The sequence below is a fragment of the Cynocephalus volans genome, chromosome 10, assembly GCF_027409185.1.
Source record: "Cynocephalus volans isolate mCynVol1 chromosome 10, mCynVol1.pri, whole genome shotgun sequence".
Lineage (NCBI taxonomy): Eukaryota > Metazoa > Chordata > Mammalia > Dermoptera > Cynocephalidae > Cynocephalus > Cynocephalus volans.
In genome coordinates this window covers 41219426-41242594 of record NC_084469.1, presented here as the reverse complement: position 1 = coordinate 41242594, position 23169 = coordinate 41219426, and the positions used below count along the sequence as shown (strand labels likewise).

Sequence of the window (23169 nt, the reverse complement as noted above, 5' to 3'; positions counted from 1 at the left end):
GCTGATGTGGTCCAGGAGCCACGCTTTGTGAACCACAGCAACCCCCCAGCTCCCAATCTCGGCCACACATTAGAATCACTTGGGGAGCTTTTAACATAGACCAATGTTGGGGCCTCACCCCCTAGAGACTCTAGATGTCATTGATCCGAAGCATGTTCGGGTTTTGGAATTTTTTTAAGGCCTCTCTGGGTCACTTGAATATTTGCCCAAGCTTGACAACTACTGCTCTAAACTGTGCTATCAGGTTAGTAAGTAGATTTTGGTCTGTTTTATCATCTTTTCTGTAGAAAAAGCATAAAATTAATGGGATGGGGTGCAAAGTCAGGCCAGAACTCAAGGCACAGGCTTACTTCACCTGTGGCATGTTCCTGTTTGAAGTAACCGGTCTCCATAGAATGCTGGCTCTTGGAAACCTAATCTTCACAAAGACTTGTCTCCCAACTGACCAACCTGTGTCCTCCATTTAAGCCAGGGTTTTCTCTTCACTGCCTTCTCCAAATGCTAATTTCCAACTCTATGCCTCAACCCAAGGCATTTTCCTAGTGTGATTCAGTGTTCCCCAAGTGTGAGAAAATCAAGAGCGCTACCAAAGACGATGGGGGGGAGGGGTGCCCATATTTAAGCATGCAGTAAATAACGTGGAGCAGGCCATTCCCGCTTCAATCCTGCTCTATTCTCCACGGCGAGATGCACACAGCAGCAGCAAGTGAGCCTAAGGCCAAAGCTAACTCGCCTTTAGTTGGATCATCTAGTTAGAAATTAATAGCACCTCTTTGTTTGCATCATGCTTATTTTTCTATGATTGCCTCCTCCTTATGGCAAGAGATCCTGGCTTTTCACTTAAGATTGTAATACATTCTTTTTAAATTAAATACGAGAATGAGTCCAATGTTCAAAGGAGAAAATAATAATCGTACAGATGGTGTGGTAGGTCAAAAGAAAACCGAAGGCAGTTTGAGACAATAAAGATAGAGAAATGCTATCTCACCCAAGCCCTTTCTGCCTAGCTCACAGAGTAGGATCTTCACATAACATGAGAACACTGTGCAAATGGGGGAATCTAATGCCACTGTTATCCAAATCTACCCAGCCATAGTTGCTCTGTATTGCACCTGCCCTGTGACATGCGGCTGCCGACACACACCCACTTTGGGCCAAACCTGTGGCGCTGAAAGGCTGCAGCACTCGATGTTCTTGGAATCCCATGTAAAGGACAGAAATTTCTGGGTGGAGGTGGGGGTGGAGCAGCAGATAATCTTCTCCAGGAGGGAAGTCATTCACAAAAAATCCACCCCAAACATTTGTGTACTGGTTGGATTTTGGATCTAACTCTTTAAAATCTGAAAGATCAAACTGCCCTCAGAATGACGGTGCATGTGTGTGCACACATGCACGTGTGATCAGTTACTGCATAGAATAGTGCTACCTTGTCCATCTGCAATACATAATAAAACATAAAAGTACTCATAAGTTGGTAAAATATATTTTATTTGTTCGTACAAAGAAATAGTATGAATTACCAGATTTCATTTTCCTAGAAACATCTTTCTCTGTGTAAAATTAATTTGTGTTATACATAGAACAAAATACTCGATTTAATTTTTTTGCACATATTGGCTATTCTAACATCCAGGTTATAGAAGACAGACTGCTAGAATTTGCACAGTATTTTAAATTACTAGGTTGAACGAAACTCAGTCATAAATTAATGTTACAAAAGTGAAAAAAAAATCTAACCACACCTTTAAGTTTTATTGCCATTTTTCTTGATAAGCTGAAAAGAAAAATATTGACTTCTGTGTCAGCGTCTTAGATACACACTAAGTGTTTCTAGTTTATTGAAACCTTCCATTTTCTTTTCCTACAAAAATATCCTAGCAGGATCTGAAACTGTTTCTCCAAAGGTCTGAAATGTACCTGTCACTCAAAATGACTCCCAAAGAGAATGTGATGAAGATAATTTCTCCTCTTCCATTATCCAATAATTTATTCCGTAGTCACTGTACCTAAAATACCTTTCCAGGTATTGCCTACAAAGTTAACAGACTACTATACAAACACCTCAAAGAAAAAATGGGAGAGATAGGAACAATAAAAGCCTGCAATTTTTTCATTAACCATTTTGTCTGTTTTTAAGTGAGAAAAGAAACAAAACTAAGAGGAATAAAGTACTCCAATGAATGCCAGAACTTTTCCTGTAAATTGGATGAAATTCAAAACATGTGCTAGGACAAATTGCTAAAACACTGGTATTTGTCTTCTAGCAGCTAAAGAGTTAAGCTTGGTGGCCTTGCAGATTGCTACAACAGGAAGAAACCCAAGGCTTAATTTTCCCTGTTGCCTGACTTCTCCAGGAGGAAGACCTGCGGGTTGTGTAATAACTATCACATGATGGGGTGTAACCTCAGGGCAGAGGCTGAATCCGATTGGTCCGGAACTATAAGCCATCAGACCCTTAGGAAAAGATGCACGTGATGTTTGATTTATTTGTCTTACCTAGAAAAACTTGCTCTACTCCATCAGTGCTAATTATCGACATCTGTTTGGATTCAAGAATTTGACCCAGAATAGCATTTTGACCCAATTCAGCGTTCATGACTAAATGACCCTCCTCTCTGAAAATTTCCTGTTTCAGTTTTATTTTAAGGCAGGGAATCAACAACTTAATCAAAAATTGGAAAGAGGGCGGGGACCTGAAGGGGAAGGAAAGGCTCACACATGCTTTCCTATCACTTTACTCAGCCTTCTCAGAGTCTTTCTGCGATTCAGCATTGTGAGCCATGTCAGACTATGAATGTTCAGAAAGCAGGCTGGGCACAGCTAAGTGAAGGACTTGTGCATCACCTTTCAGGTCAAGCAATATTACGCTGTAACTGAAAATAGCTGTTCTCAATTTGATTTCAAATGAACCTCCTGAACAGAAAAATGCAGGTCCAATTAGCACCCTTATGCAGGTGTTTTTCACACCCAAGCAGCAAGCAGGGAGAACCATGCTATGATTATGGTGTTCCCCTGAGTGCAGGTTCTACTCTGCTTTCTAGAGACAGTAAAAAAGCTATGAAATGGACATAACATCTGAGGAATGCACAGCGCCCCCATTGGCCTTCCTCTGAAACAGAACCTACACAATGATAGTTCTGCTGCTAAACATAAGCTAGCTAGATCTGGGCTACAACTTGTGGGCAAATACAAACCAGATTATCAAGATGTCACTTAAAATCCAGTGACATCTCTGATTAGTTCCTAAAGATCAATTATCTTTTTCTCTTTTCATACAAGTTTTCTTATGCTATCAGGTAAGTTATCCCATATGATGTACAAAAGTGTCTGCTATAAATATCACAACCCAGCGACTTTGACAATATGTGTGTCTTCCCCATATTCCTTGATGATAGTATAACTCATATAATAATTCTTTTGTGATAGAAGCATTCTGGTTTAGAAAACTGAGGATAAACTAAATATGTCATGTCCTCATGTGAGATTGCTATATGATTACCCAACTGTGTGGTCATCGTAAATGACCCTCAACTGCTCTCTCAACAGAGAGGTATGGGAAATGGCATTCTGCAGAGTGGTAACAATGCTGGCAACCCCTCGGTCAAGACCTGGCTAAAACCAGTGTCAGGCTCAAGGGCTTACAGCCAACATGGGCCAGCTTTCCCAACCTGCCTTTACAAGGGCCGCTCTTGATTCTTGCTGTTTGGCCATTGGCTACAGACCATGCTGTCATTCTGAGATGAGCTAGAAATTCCAAGGAGACATAAAGCCTGGGTGCCAGGGATTCCCCCTCTGCCAAATGACAAATGCCTGTCATTTGTCTTTTCTCCCAGTTGGCGCTGTGAGCCTATTGTCCAGTACTGGCTGGCTCTGAACCTACCAGCGCCTTGAAAGACAATGATGGCACAGGACGCACCTGACTCCTCTGGGTCTTGACACTCAGTGCCCCCGGTTTGTGCCAGTGGCTCTTCTAGCCTACGGGATTCTTTGGTGTGTCAAAGCAGAGCTGTCTGCCTGGAGAACAGAGCATGGTGCATTCTCATGCAAGTTAGACAAGGTCATCTTTATTTCTAAAGCAGCATCCAGGCATCTCACACACGTGACCTAGGGAAGAGGGGGGCTACATCTGCATATACTTCAAGCTGGTTAAGGAACCAGGGAATGGGGCAGAAGAGGCTACAGGGCCATCCTTCAAAATCAAAAGCTAAAATAAGTGAGTCCTGGCATCCTGATTCTAAAAGGATGTGGATGTCTCTGTAAAGGTGGTGAATGAGTCCCCCGTGTGCAGAGTGGAGGTGGGGGGAACTCTCGCACTGTGCTGGGAGCCTACATGCTTGGAGCTGAAACCACAGCGACAAGGAAACTGCTACGTGGGGCCTGACCTGCAGAATACAGCACTGTTGAGGCAGCTTGGCGCCCCTACGAGGTACACAGGCCAGGAGAGACACGGGAAGCTGGACTATGAGACCCCAGACAGAAGGAGGCAGCGACTGGAAAACTCAGATGGCGATTGAAGGCTGAATACCCGTAACAACCAAAATCTCAAGTTGTGCTTTTCTTCTTTTTAAATATAACAGGTAGGGGAGAGACAAAAATGGGAGCGCCATCAATGGTGAGGAACAGAGCGAAATGTGAAGAGTTAGAAACACTCTGGAATGTTAACAGATGATGAAGCTAACTCTCTAAGAGTGTGGCTAGGCAGCTTAGTGAATTAATTGCTTATGAATTAAAAATAAATTATCATAAAATAGATTTCTGTACATTTTACATACATATAATCTCTCTCCATATATAAGCCGCGTGGGCAGAGACACAGGCCGGGGCCGTTCAGTCCCAGCCAAAGTCGTGGCCGGTCATCTGGTAGAACTTGCGGTTGAAGGGCCTGTAGAAGTCCCGCAGCCTCTGCAGCACCTCGCGGTCGATGTCGGGGTGCGGCCGGCCCTTGGTCTTGCCCAGGCAGTGGGGTTTGCCGCTGCCCTCGGCCTTCTTGAGGCAGGGGAAGCCCTTGGTCTTGTTGAAGTAGAAGTGCTTGTCCGTGATGATGCGCTTGAGGCCCAGGAAGTCCTGCACGCGGCCCAGCTCGCCGGCCGGGTCGCGGACGAGCCGCTCGCCGCTCACGAAGAGCATCTGGCGCAGGGGAAAGTGGCGCAGCCAGTGCTCCAGGTGGCGCGCGTACAGGCCGATCTGCAGCGCGCTCCACGACGTGTCGATGACGCCCGCGCTCCGGTTGCGGAACGTCAGGCTCTCGAAGCTGGGGATGTCGGGCCGCTTGGACAGCGTCTGCGTGTAGTCCGAGATGGCCCTGGTCACCGGGTCGCGCACCACCACGATGAGCTTGGTGTCCTTGCACATGGCCGAGATGCGCGCGGGCGCCTCCCGCGTCACGAAGTAGCTGGGCGTCTTCTCCATGGTGATCTGCCCGTCCAGGGTCCTCGGCATCAGGTCCCTGAGATAGAGCGAGAAGGCGTGTTAGAGCCGGAGGCATGAGCGGCTGCGCCTGATCTGCAGGGACAGGCGGGGCCGTGCACGTGTGACCGCGGAGAAGGCGCCTGGCCACCTGTGCAACGGGGAGCGGCGACACTGCCCGTGTCACAGGTCGTTGTGGTGGCTAAAGGAGTCACTACACTTCGACAGCTCAGAAAAGCGTCTGGCACAGAGAAAGTGCCATGTCGAGTTTTTATTGGTTGTTACTATCAGTCCACGGTGCTGCAAGAGATTAACCTGGGTCAGGTTCTTTAGGTGAGTGAGAGAAGAGCAAACAAACCAAACTCGGGTCAGAAGGTGACCGACGCCTCTGGGACCCGCGTCTCAAGGTCAGCACTGCTCACCCCGGCCCCCTTTGTATTATGACTGCGAACGGTGGTAGAAACACGCAAAAATACAAGCAGAATTTTAGGGCTGAAAGGTGCATAACATCCCACCTGCAGGCTGGAGGCCAGACACCACCTGAGATGTGATGGCACCTTCACACGGGGTAGGAAGAACAGGACACCCACCCGTGTCTCTAAGATCCTGCTGTGTGTCACCTAGCCCTTATTTTTCAGGGAATTCAGCTTTCGGACCGCCCCAAACATATGTCAAAACACAGAAGCCTTTGGCCTCTGGATATGTGCCTTTTCTAAAAAATAACACCAGGGGCTCCCAGAGATTTTGCTGCCCACGAGTCCTCAAGCTAGCCTTCCTGGACCCCTCTCCATGCCTAGGAAAATATGCCATGAGCACTGGAAGGAAAACGTCCCCCTGATCCAGCCAGGTTGTACCAGCTTTATCACAGTGACCGCTAACAAATGTCTTCACTTCAAAAACCAACAAAGCATGTAGCAGTCAAAATATCAGGTGAAATCAGGTAAATATAAACTGATACCAACATGCCCTGAGGAAACTCCCAAGATACAACTCTAGAAGCTTCCAAAAATACTTCAGATTCCATTTTAAAAAAGAAAAAAAAAAACCTTGTACGATATCTTTCACAGCATTAATTTAAACAAAAGTATGTAGACAACACTGTCACAATCTACTGTAAATACAGGTATTGATATTTGGACCAAAAAGCAGTATGTGGTGTCAAATCACAACCACATCGACTACACAAATCAATAATGTAAGACCTTGGTTACAAAAAATTAAGTCAAAAGGCGCATTCATATAGCTGACATTATAAAAGAAAAGGTTGCACATTTTATTGGTTATTAAATAAATTCTGTTACAAGACTACGCAACTATTGCTATAAAACACTTGGAGGAGAGTCCTGCGCCTGGAGTTTAGGAGTCTGTGGTTTCTACTCGTCCACACCATAGAACATTTTCAAGTAAATCCATAGGAAGGTGCTCTAGAAAGTAGAAAGAGCAGCAACCATGGCAAGCAGGGGGCAAGGTGGGAGGACTGGAGAGGAGGAACAGGGAAACCCTGGGGTAGAGAGGATGGCACGTTTTGGTTAAAAATAGGATGTAAAAATAGGTGCTCAACCACAAGAAAGCTTCTGGTTTAAGGTTCTTCTCCACCTCAGGAGAGGGGAAATGGAAGAGTGGAGAGAAAGTGACGGGTGAGATGTCCCCTGACGACGAGATGTGCAGATTTGTGAAGGGGTCTCAATAAGCTCCACGAAGGCTGGGACTGTACTGGTGCCGTCCTCTGTTCTGTCCCTAGCACCTAACATGATGCCTAGAACAGGGCAGGGGTCCAATACATATATGTGAAAGAAGAAGTGGCCAAGTGGTCTGGCTAGTCGGTAAGTCCTGCAGGAAAATATTAAGGGCTAGGAGTGTGGCCTTCAGTGCAAATGAGCCCGGGTTTGAGTCCCTCTCTGCCACTATTAGCTGTGTGACCAGGAAGCAAGTCCCTCTACCTCTCTGAGCCTTGGTATCCTAATCTGTGAAATGGGAATAATTCCACCTACTTTGTTCAGTTGTCATGAAAATTAAATGAAGTCTGTAAAGTTGAAGCAGTTTAGCTTAACAGTTATGGAACGTGGGGTTGGAAGTGAGACCACCTGGGTTCAAATCCTGGCTCTGCCACTTATGGGTGGTGTCACCTTGAATAACTTATGTAACTTTTCTGGGCTTCTTTTCCTCACCTCTAAAATGGGAATAACAATATGTACCTCATGGGAGTTTAATGAGGTTTAAAACAATTTATAATTATACTATGCTCAGAACATGCCTGACATATGGTATATTCTTGACAAATATTAGCTACTACCACTATTATTTTCATTATTAAATTGCTTAATACACAGTTTAAAGCACATGGTAGGACCAAAATTAAGCGTGTGTGTGTATACACTGGTGTAAAGACATCAAAAGGAGAGGTTTTAACTAACTGGACAATAACTTTTGGTCACAGATCTGCAATCATCCATTAGCTATGGGACAGAGATTTCTGATGGATTCCTACCTAGGCACAGGAATGAAAAAAAAAAAGTCCATTTCCACGTTATTTTTGACCAAAAAATATTTTCTTCTCAGTAGGACATTCTAAACGTCCAGTTTCAAGCCATCCTAATCTACTGAGACCACAATTCCTCTATTACACACATTTATAGAAAGATGTATAAACTGTGTATCACATGAGCCAGCAAGGGCAATTCCCTGGGGAGAGCAGCTCCTCTTCCACGACACAGCCAATAGGGAGTTAGAGAGAGACTGCTTCTCCCTTACAGAAGACAGCCTCAGCAGCACCGGAGCCATCCCTGGCTTAAGCTAAAGCTGGATTGACCCACTTGGCCCATTAACCACTTAGATTAATGTAGCCGTGTAACCAGGCTAATGTGGTCGAGGATTAGAGTCCCGGCTCTCAACTTATTCTGCATTTCACTAAAAAGCAGGTCAAGTCAGACAAAGCCCAAACATTTTCCCTGTGTTAAAATATCTGCAACTTGACAGTCTACAAAAGGTTAATATTCAGCATCAAAGTGTTATCACCAGGATGGGAGGAAATCCAGTCCCCAGAGTTCCGCAGGGCCATTGTGGATGGGTGGGTGTAGGGTCTGACAGAGAGTCAGTCTGACCCAGCACAGGCTTTGAAATCAGGCCACCACGTCGGACTCTTCAGCATCACCATTCACTGAGGCGTGTGATCCCGGGCAGGTCACTAACCTGTCCATGCCACAGTTTTCTCATCTGTACATTGGGAAAAAGATGGAGTCTGCCTCCTGGGGTATGTTAGAGGACAGTGAAGCTCACCTTGGTATCCAGCCTGGCACCTAATAGGTGCTAGGAAAATGTTATTGATTATCATCTGTTGACACAATCTCGGCAAGGATGTAAAGAAGCAAGGTTTGCACACAGAGGACTTGTCCCTCATTCAGTTCTACCCCACAGAGGTGCAATGGGGAGGCAGGGTTCCAGGAGAGGCAGGTCCACAGCCACCTCTCAACCTCGCTGCCTGCCTTTCCCAACAATCCTAAAGAAGGGCCTGTCTATAGCCAAACAAAATGGATAAATCAGCCATTATGAATAAGAAACCACAGAATAGAACTAGTCACAAGAAAATGGGAGATCAACCATAAATAAAGATTCTCCACTCTGAGCAGATTTACTATGCTTGACAGCCTGCTGGTCCCCCAAACCATATGGGGTAGCAGCCCTGGGGGACCCCTCTCCAGGACAGTCTGGGGTCTGTCCACATGTGTCAGAAAGCACTCAAAGAGCCTCAGGACTTATTTTGATTACTGTCAAAATAATGGAACAGGGGAACTACTGCTGCGACAAAGAGATTTCTCAGCCCTTGTCCTGTGGGCTCTGGGGCCACTCCACCCCTTGGGTGCGTGGCACAACTGGGTTCTCCATCATTTCTGCAAATGCCACCTGAGCCCTCTCCACACGTGCCAGGGGCAAGTCTGCAGCAGGCACTAAACTCAGACAGAGCCTGGCATTTCCCCAGCATACCCCTGTGGATCCACCTGTTAAAGAAAAAATGACTCAATGACATTTGTTAAATCACAGTAAGAAAGACTTTATTCAGGACCATCATGGTAGGTGGAGAGACCAGTAACGGAGTCTTGCAATGGTGGAGAGAGAGACTGGGCTCAGCTCCAAATACAGCATGGGCAAGGGGGAATTCACGGCCAAGGAGCAGGTGGAAGTCAGTGGATGAAAAATTACTAAGAGGAAACATCAGGGGTAAGGGGGATTCTGGTTAAACTAAGCTGACATACTAGAATAAGCCATTAGAACATTTTATAGCAAAAGCTTCGCAATTCTGCCAAAATAAAAGTTAATAAAAAATAAAATAAACTGACCCAACAGAACTCTTGTTGAAGACAAGCCAGGGTGACCAGACATCACCTGGGGAATGGTGGTGGATGAGGAGCCTGATCAGATATCGAGGGTGGGAGAGTCCGTGCTAAACTGACTTAGCAGAGCTCTTTTGCTAAAACTGGATTTTACAAGGAAGTGCACAGGTGGGCCTAAGAGAAGGTCAGGAGCCTGACTGTAAAGCTTGGTCAAGCAAAGAATCTCTGTCCCACCAAGTGGGGAACACAGCACGGCCTGAGAAGCATGTGGAGGACTCCTGGCGCAGAACCTTCCAGGCCATTCTAGGCAGCTCCCTCTTCTCCCTTCAGCTGCTCTTCTCCCACCACCCCCACCCACCTGCAGATCCTGGAGCAAAGACCTTTCCATTTGCTTTTCGGGGCCCACCTTCCTCTATCTCCTCCCGTTCTCTGGTCACGCTTTCTTGCCATCATGCTCAGAAACCTCTCTGAGCTCAACAGTGGTTCAGAGAAGAAGGTTGGGGATGTGGCCGAGGGACCCCCACCACCACCACCATGGGCCCTGGCTGCCCATCCCAGCAGGCCGGCAGCCGATCCTGCCCCAGGCTGGCCTCTGGAGTCAGCACTTTATGTGAGTTAATTGAGCTGCTCATTATGAAAGCCAGTTTCTCAAACTGTCACAGTAATAATTATATAGTGCTTTGGAGCTTGCAAGGAAACTTTCACATCCATTATCTGATTTAATCCTTGCAACAAGGCTTCAAGATAGTATTTGTAATCCCCAATTTACTAATGAAGAAACTGAGGCTGAAGGAAAGAGGGTGACTCGCTTGGAACAGGGTCCCCGGTCTGCAGGTCAGAGAGGTGGGACTGGAATCAGCTCTCATGTCACACCTCCACAGTTGTCTCCCTGTTAACCTGCCTTTGTTTCTTCTTAATATGATTAAGAGCACATAGAGCTGTACACCTGTCCTCTCTGTAAACAGATTCCTGTGTTTTTTCTTTCTCGTTCATAGATTAGGATCTTAATAGTAGGTGCGAATCAGATCACTGCTGATCATAACTGTTCAAATATGAGTCAGATTTCAAAACAATAAACCTCTTTGCTTCACATACTCCTGTTGCAAACCGCATACTATGGGGCTTGAAAAATTACCAATCATTGCAACAGCTTCTGCCCTCCAGCGCCCCTGGCCCAGCCCCCTCCTTACCTCTTTACCACATGGGCAGGAAGGGATACCTCTTTGAAAAGCACAGAAACCTGACACATGTAGATACTTGTGAAGCTGAAGGGGCTGGACAGTATCTCCAGTCCAAGACCAAGGAAGACACTGTGCTCACAACCTGTGAGAACTGGTGTCCTTTAGGACAAGCCAAGCAGATACTAACTAAGCAGGTGCACATGCCAGGAAATGTAGGGTGACAGAAAGCAGAAGAAACCCCACTTCTTCAATTAAACCTAAGGGGTGAAGCAGGCTTGTCACCATTAACATCTGGGGAGGACAAGCGCAGTGAACTTCCAGAAATACCAGTGACCTCAAAGAGCTAGGCCACACAGCAGGATCCTTAAGAAGAAGAGGGTTTGCAGGGGTATTTCAGGCTTCAGCTTGTTTGAGATACCAAAAAGAAAGTCACATGACCTCTCTGGGGCTGTCAGTTTCACCAAGTTGAACATTAGAACTACGTAGGTTATTTTTAACAAGTAGGACATGCCTGGGTCCCACCCCAGACTCACAGAGTCAGGGCCTGGGTGGGCAGGGCCCCAACACAGGAATCTTTTAGATGATTCTAGTGTGCAACCAGGATAGGAAACTATTATTCTGTGGTACCTGTGGGCCTGGAACCTGTCATTCACTCTAGTCACTTATTCCGTTGATATTCGTGTGCATCTAAGTCTGTTTTCTGTGACTTAGAACACCTGAAAGTGAGTAATTTATAAAGAAATGAAATTTATTTCTTACAGTTTTAGAGGCTGGGAAGTCCACAGTCCAGGAGGTGCATCTGGTGGGGGCCTTCCTCTTGGCAGGGACTCCCTACAGAGTCCCAGGGCAACACAGGTTATCACATAGCAAGAATGACAAGAGCTAGACAGCTAACCTTCTCACTCGTTCTCCTTATAAAGCCATCAGAACCAGCCCATGAAAATTCGTTAAACCATCAACCCATTAGTCCATGAATGGATCAAGCCAACATGATTCAATCACCTCTCCAAGGCCCCACTTTTTGAATATCATAATCAGATTTAACCAGTCTCTTAACACTGTTACAGTGAGGATCAAGTTTCCAACACATGAACTTTTGGGGGATATATTTGACCCATAGCAGCCACCATGGTGGAGAAAAAACATGAGAACAACATTGTGAACAGAACTGGTTAAGTTGGTTAATCCAAGACTTACTATTTCAGTCAAAGGCCTAGAGTGAAGGCTAGAGAACTAAGGGTCACATTGTCTCAGCTGACAGTAGACTTCTTCCTAAAGCAAATGAGGACTTAGGCCCCAGTGGTCTACAAATTGCATAGAAGAGAATAAATAAGATACAATTGGGCTTAATGCAAAGGTATCTGTTGCTACTAAACAAACACACACATGCACATGCGTGCACACACGTGCATGCACACACACACCTGACAGGTATCAAATACAAATCAGACTACCAGTAAAACAAAATGAGGCAAACTAAAGGAAACAGAAAAAAGATAAGTCCCTCTCTACTTGTGTGATAAAGAAAAGCTAACAGATGCATTTAACTCTTTCATCATCAAAAGTTAGATAATATCATCCTAAGCAGAAGAAAGAAAAACAAACAGGTAAAGAATAACACTAGTATTAGATTATCTCATTTATGCTTTTGTCAAAGTTCTTGGTTTAAAATGAAACTAAGTTCTTGTTTCTCAAGAAAAAAAAAAAAGTCCCATGAAACTAAGATAATATCAGAAATGACCACCAGGCATTTCCCTCTTTTCTAATCTTGAGGCAGGTGGGTAGGGGGATGGTCAGAATCGTGTTTGAGGATTTAGAATCTCCAGCCTCAGGTCAGAGGTAACCTCTGGCTGTGCCTGTTCCTCAGCTGGGAAGGTAAGCTGACTATCTGCTGAGCCGATTTCCCGCGGGGGACTAGCTGTCCCAGGGCGTTGGAGAAGCACAGACTTTACCACAAACATCCCACATCTTGTGGGGGCCTCTTAAGTGCTGCTGCTAGAAGCAGACTATTAAAAACAAACCCTCAAGCCTAAAGGAGAAAGAAATTAGAACGAACCAGAGAAGTTCTAAAAAGCCCTATAATTCTGAGGTTTTCCAGTACCAAATGTTGCCCTGATTTTCTTTTTCTGGTTCTTCCTTTCTTCAGTGAAACCCTACTCCTAGTCCAGCAATTGAACTCACTGTGTGAACTGATAAATTATTCAACAATAGAAAGGAAGATTATTGAAATGAGCATAACCCAACTCACTACAGTCAAACAGATGCCTGGACATTTACATGACACATGTGACGGATGGAAATTTATGAACCTCAGAGAGAACAAGCTCAAGCCACACTGAGCTGCGCAAGGCCTGTCTTCCAATCCGATTGAAGAAAATTAGGGGAGCATTCAGCCACCCCTCTTTCCTCTTCCGTTGGGAGACTGATTTCTTTGCTTAATTGCAGAAATAGCCTGCATTTTCTGAACTCCAACAAAGAGTTTTTTCCTTCTTTTTTAAAATTTAGTTTTTAACTTACATGCAGTAAAAAATCACTCTTGGTGTACAGTTCTAAGAATTTTGACAAAAGCAAGGAATTATGTAACCACCACTACAATCAAGACACAGAACAGTTCTACCATCTGCAAAAATTCCCTTATGCTGCCCTTCCAATGAAGGTTTCACAAGTCCCCTTAAAAAGAACCAAAATCTGCCCAAGTCCTTGTTTTGATACTGTTTTGGGAAAAATATTGATTGAAATGAGAAAGTGGCCAACAAGGACTTAGAAATTTTGATGTAACAGATATGTTTACTGTTGCTTAAGAAAAAAAAAAAGTTATTTTTGTGGAGGTCTTTGCTCCTAATTGGCAGGTACCCCAGCCACATTCTTGACTTTCTGGGCCTCAACTTCCTTGTCTGTAAAATTAGCTCAAAAGAGGAGGTTGCAGGGCTCTGCCCATTCTGATAAACGGTCCTGACAATAATCTCAAGGGCACAAGCCAGGAAACTGTGATACCTCATCAGCTTTAGTTTTTCCATGAAGCCCACGTCCAGCCTCTGAGAATTCATAAAATAAAAATGCAACAGAGAAATCTTTACACACAGGAGAATCAAGATTTCTAGGAAGGCTGTTTCCTCCCTCCTACCTCCAAAAAAAAAAAAAAAAAAAAACCCTAAAACTCATTCCTAGCATCTGCAGTTACAAATCTGTCTAGAAAATGAAGGTGCCCACCTAAAGGGGTTAAAACAAATAAAGTGCTGTATTTTGAGTGCCTGATAAACCCACAAACATTAGCGGCTAAAATCAAGACACTGGGATCCCAGTGGGGAGGGACAGAGGAACAGGCAGAGCACAGAGGATTTGTAGGGCAGTGACACTACTCTGTATGATGCTATAATGGTGAACACATGTCATTATACATTATCCAGACCCATAGAATGTACAACACCAACAGCAAACCCTTATGTAAACTAAGGACTGTGGGTGTGTCAACGTAGGTTAATCGATTGTGACAAATGTACCACTGTGGTGGAAGACGTTGATAACGGGGGAGGTTGTGTGTGAGTGGAGGCAGGAGATGTGTGAGAAATCTCTGGACCTTCCTCTCAGTGTTGCTGTGAACCTAAAACTACTCTAAAAATAAAGTTGATTTAAAAAAATGAAAAAACACTGAGATCTGACAAAGATTCTTTCCCTGATCAAGCCGTACCTGGGCTCCCCTGAACTTTTCAACTAGGCCTAAACTGTTGTAATTCTGTGTTTGTCTCTACCATCCAATTTTAGCAGGAATCCTGCTGCATTGGTTTTGCCAGAATCCCGCATCATCCACAGCTGATCACCCTCCATCTCTGACCAGGTTCCTCACTCCCCAGGTGATGTCTGATCACCTCAGCCCGTCTTCAGCAAGAATCTGGTTGGGTCAGTTTGGCCAGAATCCCCCTAACCCCTGGGTGTTTCCTCTTAGTAATTTTCCATCCACTGATATGCCCCATCCCCCCTTATAAATTCCCACTTGTCCATGTAGTGTTAGGAATTGAGCCTCGTCCAGCTGGCTAGTTAGCCCAATGGTGAGAACATGGTGCTGATAACACCAAGGTCCAGGGTTCAATCCCTGTCCAAAAACTGCATTAAAAAAAAAAAGAAGAAAGAATTGAGCCCAGTTCTATACTGAGGTCTCTTGTCCCCTATTGCAGTAGTCTTGGATAAAATCTGCTTTTACCACTTTAACAACTGTGGCTCTGGTTTTCTTTGACAGATCCCATCTTTCCTTGGTTTCTTTTCTGTGAACTATGCTTTTCCTCTCTGGGCAAGAATAGGGTCTCACACCCTTAACCTGAGCCAACACCATAGGTATCCTCATCCCCTGCATCTCTAAACACCCATCTTCCCCACCAACTTAGAGGTGAGAGGCAGGCCCAGCTTTGCTGGTCTTGAAATCCCCAGGGGCCACCCACACTTCATCCCACAACCACTGATAAAAGATGAAAAACCCTTCCTCCTACTCAGGTAAAACAGATTTGTCAAAGTTAGCATATGGGAACCTAAGACTGAATTGGGACTGCCCAAGCCCCTCACTCAGCCTCTCCTCCTTGGCACTGAAGCCTTAGCACCCACCCTGTCTGTCCATTCCCAAGGGAAGGTGGTGCACAAACACTGGGCTCCAGGCCCAGGCAATCAATGGCAGCTGGGGACCTTATCATAGGCTCAGTATTTGCTGGACCAGTTGCCTTAATCCCCATCACAAGGAGGTCCCGCTCAGTGGCCACCTTAAAAGAGTGCAGGGGGTGGCTGCAGACTTTTAGGTCAGCTGGTGGGGGAGGGAAGGAGACGCTTCAAACTTCAAAGCTGCCAGACAAGTCCTAAAGGTGAAAGACGCTGCTGGCAGGTTCGGGGGTGGGGACATTTGGTACCCTGGGCCCAAGTGTTAAAACATTTTGAAAGAAAATCCAGAAAGATGAAAAAGAGTAGTTCCCAAAGTCATTACAGTCCTCATCATGGGATTTTCTATAGTTGCAACCATGGATGAAACTATTATCATCTCTGAAGGCCGATCTTCCAACCCTGAGTATTCACCCCCCAAAACTCCCTGGTGTCTCTCCACCTCATGACATTGCAAATCACATGGGACTTCAGGGTTAAAAAAGACAAAGTTAATCTCTCCTCTGCCCTTTTCATCTCCTACAGAAAGATAAGACACCCAGCCAGGGATGAGAGGAGGCATATTTCCTACAAAACTTAACACAGTCACGGGGACAATGGCACAAGACAGTTGTGACTCGAGAGTCGCAACACAGGGAGGTGTTTTCTTTAAAGCAGCTTTCTTCCCAGGGAGTTCAGGTTGGCAAGGAGGAGGGTGGGAGGAAGATGCGTATCAGCCCAGCCACTCTTTATCTGGAACCTTCCTCCTTTCCTAGGAAGCTTCAAAGCTCAACAGTTCAGAGCTCGCCCTTCAAAGGGCCACATCTCCATAAATAATTATCTCCATTTGGGGGGAGATGTTTGCATATCAAAGAACTCCTTTGGGAGGGCTTAAAATAATTTAAAATGAAATTGTAAATACAATACAGATCTCAATTTCAGGTCTGTACTTCAGGGGCTCCCGGAAGTGATGTAATTATTCATTAAAAAGTTTACTGGGCCTTTTTTCTTTCTTTCTTTTTTTTCCAAGGTAATGGGTAGGAACGAAGAAAAATAACAAAGCATGAAGCCCCAAACCTCCTCTTCCAACCCTCTCTCCTTTCTCCACTTCCAGCCCCCAACCCCCACCACCAGGATCTGGCCTCCATTGTCCTAGAATTTCAATACTGCTCAGAAAATGAAAAGCCTTTGAATGCCATAAGGGGGTGGGGGCACAAAAGAGCATCTCACTGCTCTGGGTCAGCTCGAGATCCCTTTCATTTGGGCAGAATCCTCAGTTATAGGCACTGCTTCACAAAGGCCACAAGTTCCTGTTCCTGGAAGGGGCTGGGGGTGGGAGGGTGGGGGAGGGTTTCAATTAAAAGCTGATAGCCTTTTGTGTAGGAGCTCTCTGGGGTATTGCTCCTGTTTAGTGGACCTCACTGTGTGCTGGGACAAATCATGTGAAATCAGAGGGATCCTGTGTCCCATTTCCTGGAGAAAAAAAAGAAAAAAAGCCTGAAAAAAAATCATAAGAAAGAATGAAAAAAGAGTTTTCTGGGAAGCAGACTTTTTAGAAAGTAAAATTGGCCCTGCCAATGGGCAGGGGCGGGGCGGAGCTGAGTACCCAGAAAGGAGAGTAGGGCACCAGAATTTAACCACAGTTGAAGCCGTTCTGATCTTTCCTGCTTTGACAGATTCCTCTCTGCACAAACTGGGCTGACCTTCGTCGCTGATGAGCTCTGGCTTCCCCACCTGTAACACACTTCTTTTCCCTGGGGTGGCAGGAGCCCCAGCCCCCAATGGGTTACTTTCCCAGCAACAAAGGCCAGTCCACAGCAGGAGATTTGCATTCACTTGTATTTTTTACATACTCCTGTATATCCTCTCCCAGCTCCCTGGTTCATCCCAAGAAAAGCATCCTACCCTGGTGCTCCTGGCAGAGCGGTATAAGTGCTTGTAAACACAAGAGCTTCTGAAACACTCAGCAACACCATTGAACAGAGTTGATGAAAACCACTATCCCACCCCACCCTACATGCATGGGCTGGGAGAGAAACAAGACGGGGGAGAAGGCTTCCCAACACTAGAGTGAAGGCAGAGTGGGCACTGGGCCTTTGAAATCCTGAGTTCTGGTTTCTGCCCTGCCACAGACAAAAGTCTAAAACCTTGGACAAGGCACTCAAAGCTTTGGGCTCAATTTCCCTATGTATTAATATGAATGCACTGGCTTAAAAGGGTATTCCGTAGCTCTAAAATTGTATAAGATGACCCTACAATTGCCATCTCTCCCACTACCACCCCCACATTCCACCTCTTCCTACAGCCAGCAGTAGGTTGGCACAAGTTGGGAGGTTTAAGTAGAACCTCTGTAAATATTTGATGATTGACTATGTATAAAACACACCTCAGAGGCATCTGTACAGAGCCCCCCCAAGAGATATAATCCAGATGGAGGTCAGTGTCAAGTGTGCTCTATAAGAAGGCACCCACTTGTTAAGCAGCCTGGTGAGGTAGGGTTCAAGGTCAGGCCGTGTGGCCTTGGACAAGTTGCCCAACATCTCTGTGCCATCATTCCTCATCTGTAAAATGAAACCATTTGTGTCCTGCTACTTTTACAAAGAATGTTTTCAAGAATCAAATGCAGTTTGTCTGTGAATAAGCTCTGAAATCAGCAAAACCCTACCTAGGGTATGATGGCAGAATCCCACTCCTATCCTCTCTTGATATCTCCTCTGGCATATGGCTCTAGATGACAGAAATACTGTTAAGAAACAAGGCATAATAATCGGTTTTTAAATTCAAAGGCTGATGTAAAAACAAATATTTGAAAGACTTTTGATTTCCTGTAATTCCTCACTTATGTTATGAGGGATCCCATTTTTTTCTTTTTTTCTTGGTACCTTCCTTCCTAGTCCCCTGTAGGATGCTGGAGACAAAGGAAAACTGAACTTCCCTTCCTAGGTTGACATTACTGAACTAACAGGATGACCCAAGCCAAAGAGGAATGGGAAACAGGCAGCTTTTAATATAAACACAACCTACTTTGGAGGATTCTTTCATTTTTTGACATGGCAAATAATAAGGTTGATCAGGAGCAAAACAGCCACAGATTAGGGGCAGGGGTCTATCTGAGGCTGGTGAAAAGAAACAACCCAGCCGCTGAAACCAAATCTGCCTCGCAGACTTAATACGATCAGTTACCTTCCTCTCCCCTACACCCCCAACTGTGGGGCCAGCAGGAGTTGGGGACAAGAGACATTTCAGTGGACTCTTGACTTAAGTCTGAGATGACGGCTCCATGCCGTTCTCTGCCTGCCTTCTGCTCAACCAACAGAACCCATCCTGTGGTTGTCAACTGAAAAACCGAATAAAACAAGCTAGGGCAATACAAATCTTGAGAGATAAGCTTAAGTCAAACTAAAATAAAGAGAAATTAGTGCAAATAAACCTCCCTTATCACAGGCTTTAAATAGCTCAAGAACATTTTAGAGAAGAAAAGCACTTTCTAACCAGAGAAAATATCCGAGAGAGTGTGAAACCTGCAGACGCTGCTGACAAAGAAGAACCTACAGTTTCTTATGCTGTTCTCCTGGTCATCAGAACTTACTTCTTCCTGGAACTTCTTTCTGGTCTGCCCATGTGCTTGAAGCTGACCAAGAGGTGTCTCAAGAAAATAAGAGACATGGCAATGCCAACGGAAACTCTAATGGGACAACCCATCAGTCAAAGACCCCCTTCCCCAGCCTTTTTGGAGTTCTCAGCTTGTGAAGTGTAGACACTTCCCAGAGTCCAACCTCCACAAATTTCCGTCTTTTCACAGTCATGGTCAATCATTTATTCTAAAAGCTCAATAAATTTGTGACACATTACTATGCAGAGTCTGACTTGTACAGGAGAGAGGATAAGTCCAAAGATAGGAGACAGGGAACGTGTTGCAGGCGGAAGCTCTGCAAATACGTTCTGTACTCGTGTGACTTGAGTGGGTCCCATCGTTATCTGTTACATTCTATGAGAACTTTTTGGTAGATGATGCTGCCTGACTGGTGAGTCTTAAAATTTCCAGCAACTCTTCTGTGCTTTAGACAAAGTGTCCCCATCCCTGTCTCCCACTCCCCACCCCCAAAGGGACAAAACCATAAGCTCCCAGAAGATCAAATCACTAAATGGTTAGTGAGAGAGCTGCTAAGAATTACAAGTGAGATTAGCCTTTTACCTTGCATTAGCCCCAGTGAAAAACTAGTCTGGTAACTATTTTTAAGCCTAATGACTAAAAACAAAATGTTTGGTTGAATCTTATTGATTTCATGTTTTGCGTTGTATGTGATTGGACTGTGAGTTTTAAAGAATTTTAGGTCCAAAAAAACAAATGCAAGAAAAACAGCCAAAGATCAGGCATCGGAAACACTTGAAAATGTGCTGAATGAATGAACACATGAATGAATAAAAAGGAATCAATGATCAGTGCTTAAAGTTAATGCCTGGAGGTCATGGTGCAACATGTAAAGAGAATTGGGAGCAACGTGGAATAATAAATTATCACGTAGGCTAGGTTTGAAAATGGTGACGAGCTCAGTGTCCCAACACTCACTCATGATAATTTATGTATTGTCATACCCATTACATTAAGTGACACAATTGCATTAAGAGGCCATACATAAGAAGGTCTTGAACTTGAACGGTAAGTAAAAGCAAACAACAAGTACGACATAAGACCAGAGCTCCTTATTCTATCTGTGTGACACTAGCAAACAGTGAATGCATCCCAACACTGAACTTTGGATGCCCTGCCTCTGGTGACCTGTAAAAACCACACCTGCTCTGTTTAAACTAATAAATGGCCATAGTTAATAACAAAGAAAAAAATGGCTCTAATTAGCAGATTTATATTAATTATTATTTTAAATAATAAATATTACTTATTTTTAATTATTTTACTTCTTAGTTTGCTTTAATTATTATTAAAATTAGTTTGGATGCCCAGGCATCCATCAAGTGACAGCCGTTTGAGATACCCCAAGCATCTCCTAGGTAGCAGCAACAGGAAAGCAGACTAGAATTTAAATGTAATATTTTATCATGGATGATGAAGGAATCGGTGATATGGCCATTATGTATTGTTTGTGGGGATGACTCTTGCCCTCCAGGGACCTGCTGTTTATTTGGAGAGAAATTCCACACATAGGAAGTTTACAAGTAGATATTATATACTTGGCTCAAAATCAGGTATGTGGAGAAGCAGCATCCAGAAGTTGTTTCTGTCGGGACAACAGGAGCTGCCTTGAGCTAGTCCCAAGGGTGGGTGGAAATAAAGAAGTCAGGAACAAAAGAACCCTAAGTTTAGGAACATGAGCAAAGCCTACTCAGTGAGACAGCTGTCGGGCTATTTAGCCCAAATTGGAGTTTTGTTGTTTGTTTTTGGGGGGAATGGTTAGAAACAAGGTTGGAAAACAGGCTGGGGTCACTCCACCCACCTGCCTATCCCTCTACCCACTGCAGACATCATAGCCTCTCACAGTGCTGAGCATGACCTTCAGAGTCCCTCCAGAGCACATGGGCTTTCTCCAGGTGAGCTCTAAGTCCCTCCCCAGCTCCCTTTCCAACTGTCCCTCCCAACTCTGCTCCATCCCCGCTGTGAGCAAGTACCTGCGGCTCCTCCAGCAGTCAAGTTGCTTCTCACCCCCCAAGGACTTCCCTCCTGCTGGAATATTCTTTCCGGTCCTCCTCCTTTTAGTAATGTCTCTGCAGCCCTTGGTCCCATCTCATAACCACCACCCTCCCAACGTCCTCCCTGAAAACACACACACGGAGTTGTCATAACTTTCATCCATCTGCTATGACAGTCTTCAAGGACTAGACTGTGCCTTATTTGCACTGCAGCAAAAATAAATGGTTGCTAGATGAATGAAGGGTAAGTTAATAAATGAACAAATGCTAGACAGAATCTGGATTTGACCTCAAAGGTGATGGGAAGCCACACAAAATGTAGGTGATGGCATGACAATGTTGTACTTGGAGTGCGGGAGACAGTGTTTACCAGCAGCATAACTTAAACAGATTTGGGCTTTTAGCTGGTTAAAACTCAGTGAGCCTACTGAAGACTGCTATGAGAAAATGAAAAAAAAAATAAATAAATAAAATAAAAAAGATTACTGGGTGTCTCCAGTGGAAAATGTGCATTGTTTAGAGCACGCCCTTCTGGTTATCCGACTCTAGCACTGTATTGTCTTTGAGATATTTTGCAACTCTGTAAGTTATAGTGACATACCAATACAAAATAATTCTTGACCATAGACATGCAAATAAATTCTTTCTGGTAAAGTTTCTATGAACTTCCCTCTCCACCTCCCATCCTATAGAAAAAGGCCTGTTTCTCCTCTATTTGTAAACTTGAGTCAATCTTTCTTTATTCCAAGTAAACTTTGTATTCCTCTGACTTCTGTTTTGATCTGTTAAATAAAAAATTATAGGAGGCTATTGTTTTGGACTAAGTTCCTGCACTAGACACCAAAAGGCCAGACTAAAAATCAAAATGGACTCAGCCCTGCTAAGTTCCACGTCACCAAACCTAAACTAAGTTGTAGTCTCACCTTCCAAGAACGCAGGAGAGAGAGATAACAGCCAATTCCCCAAGCAGGTCAGTTTAAACCTTCAGTAGGCACGATAATGAAGGTCCTCCGCTCTAATCCTTACATGAAAAGAACAGCCTGAAGTCACCTGATGTTATATAAATAATCAGTTATTTTTCTATTGTTCTGTCTCCCTGTCCCCACCTTATGAGCAAAGTAACTTTGAAATGACCAATCCACTTTCTGTTCTTTGTTTCTGCTGTCTTCAGCCTCTTCTGTCTATTTAACCAGCCTCGCTGCTCAGCTCATCGGAACACGTATTCTATTTTATGGAATAACATGTTGCCTGACTCTAGAATCACAATAAAGCCAACTGAGGTCTGTTAAGTTTGTTGTGATTTTTTCCTTTGGCAGAACCAAGGGTAACATTTGCCTGATTCCCTCATAATAATGAGTGAAATAAGATCCTTAACATGGTCATTGTATATCTGGGTGAGAGTCATAATCTTACCTTTTTCTTTTTTAAAAAAATTTTTAAAGAAAATTATCCTTTAACAAAAAGGATTAACCATGTGCTTTTTGTAGGGGCTCATCTGTGCCAGAGGCCCCTACCCCACGGCGTCCTCTCTGTGCAAACTCCCCATCTTAATACCAAGGACAGTCATACTTTCTTCTGAGCAAACAGCTTGTTTTTGTGATGTGTGTGACTGAGGTTCACCTTCTTGCAAAGGCTGCAAAAAACCCGCAGGCCCCGTCCACAGCCATGAGAGACCTTTCTTAGGTCAATTTCTGGCTCCATTTCATATCCCCACCGTTGGTTTCCTTCTATTCTCATGATTTATGTGTTTGCGGTTCTCTATGTATCAATGAAAAAACACCTTAAGTACCTTTTTTTTTTCTTTTTAAAAAGATGACCGGTAAGGGGATCTTAACCCCTGACTTGGTGTTGTCAGCACCACGCTCTCCCAAGTGAGCCCTGGGAGCCAAGTACTCCTTAAGTACTTTTTCAATAAGGTAGATAAAAATAAATGAAATTATATAGACCTGAATGGGGGGTGGTGGTGGTGATAAACGGAAATGAAAAAGGGA

At 44.5% G+C, this 23169-nt stretch overlaps 1 protein-coding gene across 1 annotated transcript in view; it reads right to left on the bottom strand.

The window, feature by feature from the left end:
• Window positions 1-1523: 1523 nt before the first annotated feature.
• The window catches only part of HS3ST3B1 (heparan sulfate-glucosamine 3-sulfotransferase 3B1), a 42475-nt gene continuing 20829 nt past the window's right edge, over window positions 1524-23169 (bottom strand). Inside the window, exon 2 of the mRNA XM_063110444.1 lies at window positions 1524-5446. Within this exon, the coding sequence (XP_062966514.1) occupies window positions 4828-5446 (619 nt within the window). The 3' untranslated portion in view covers window positions 1524-4827. The remainder of the gene's footprint in view (window positions 5447-23169) is intronic.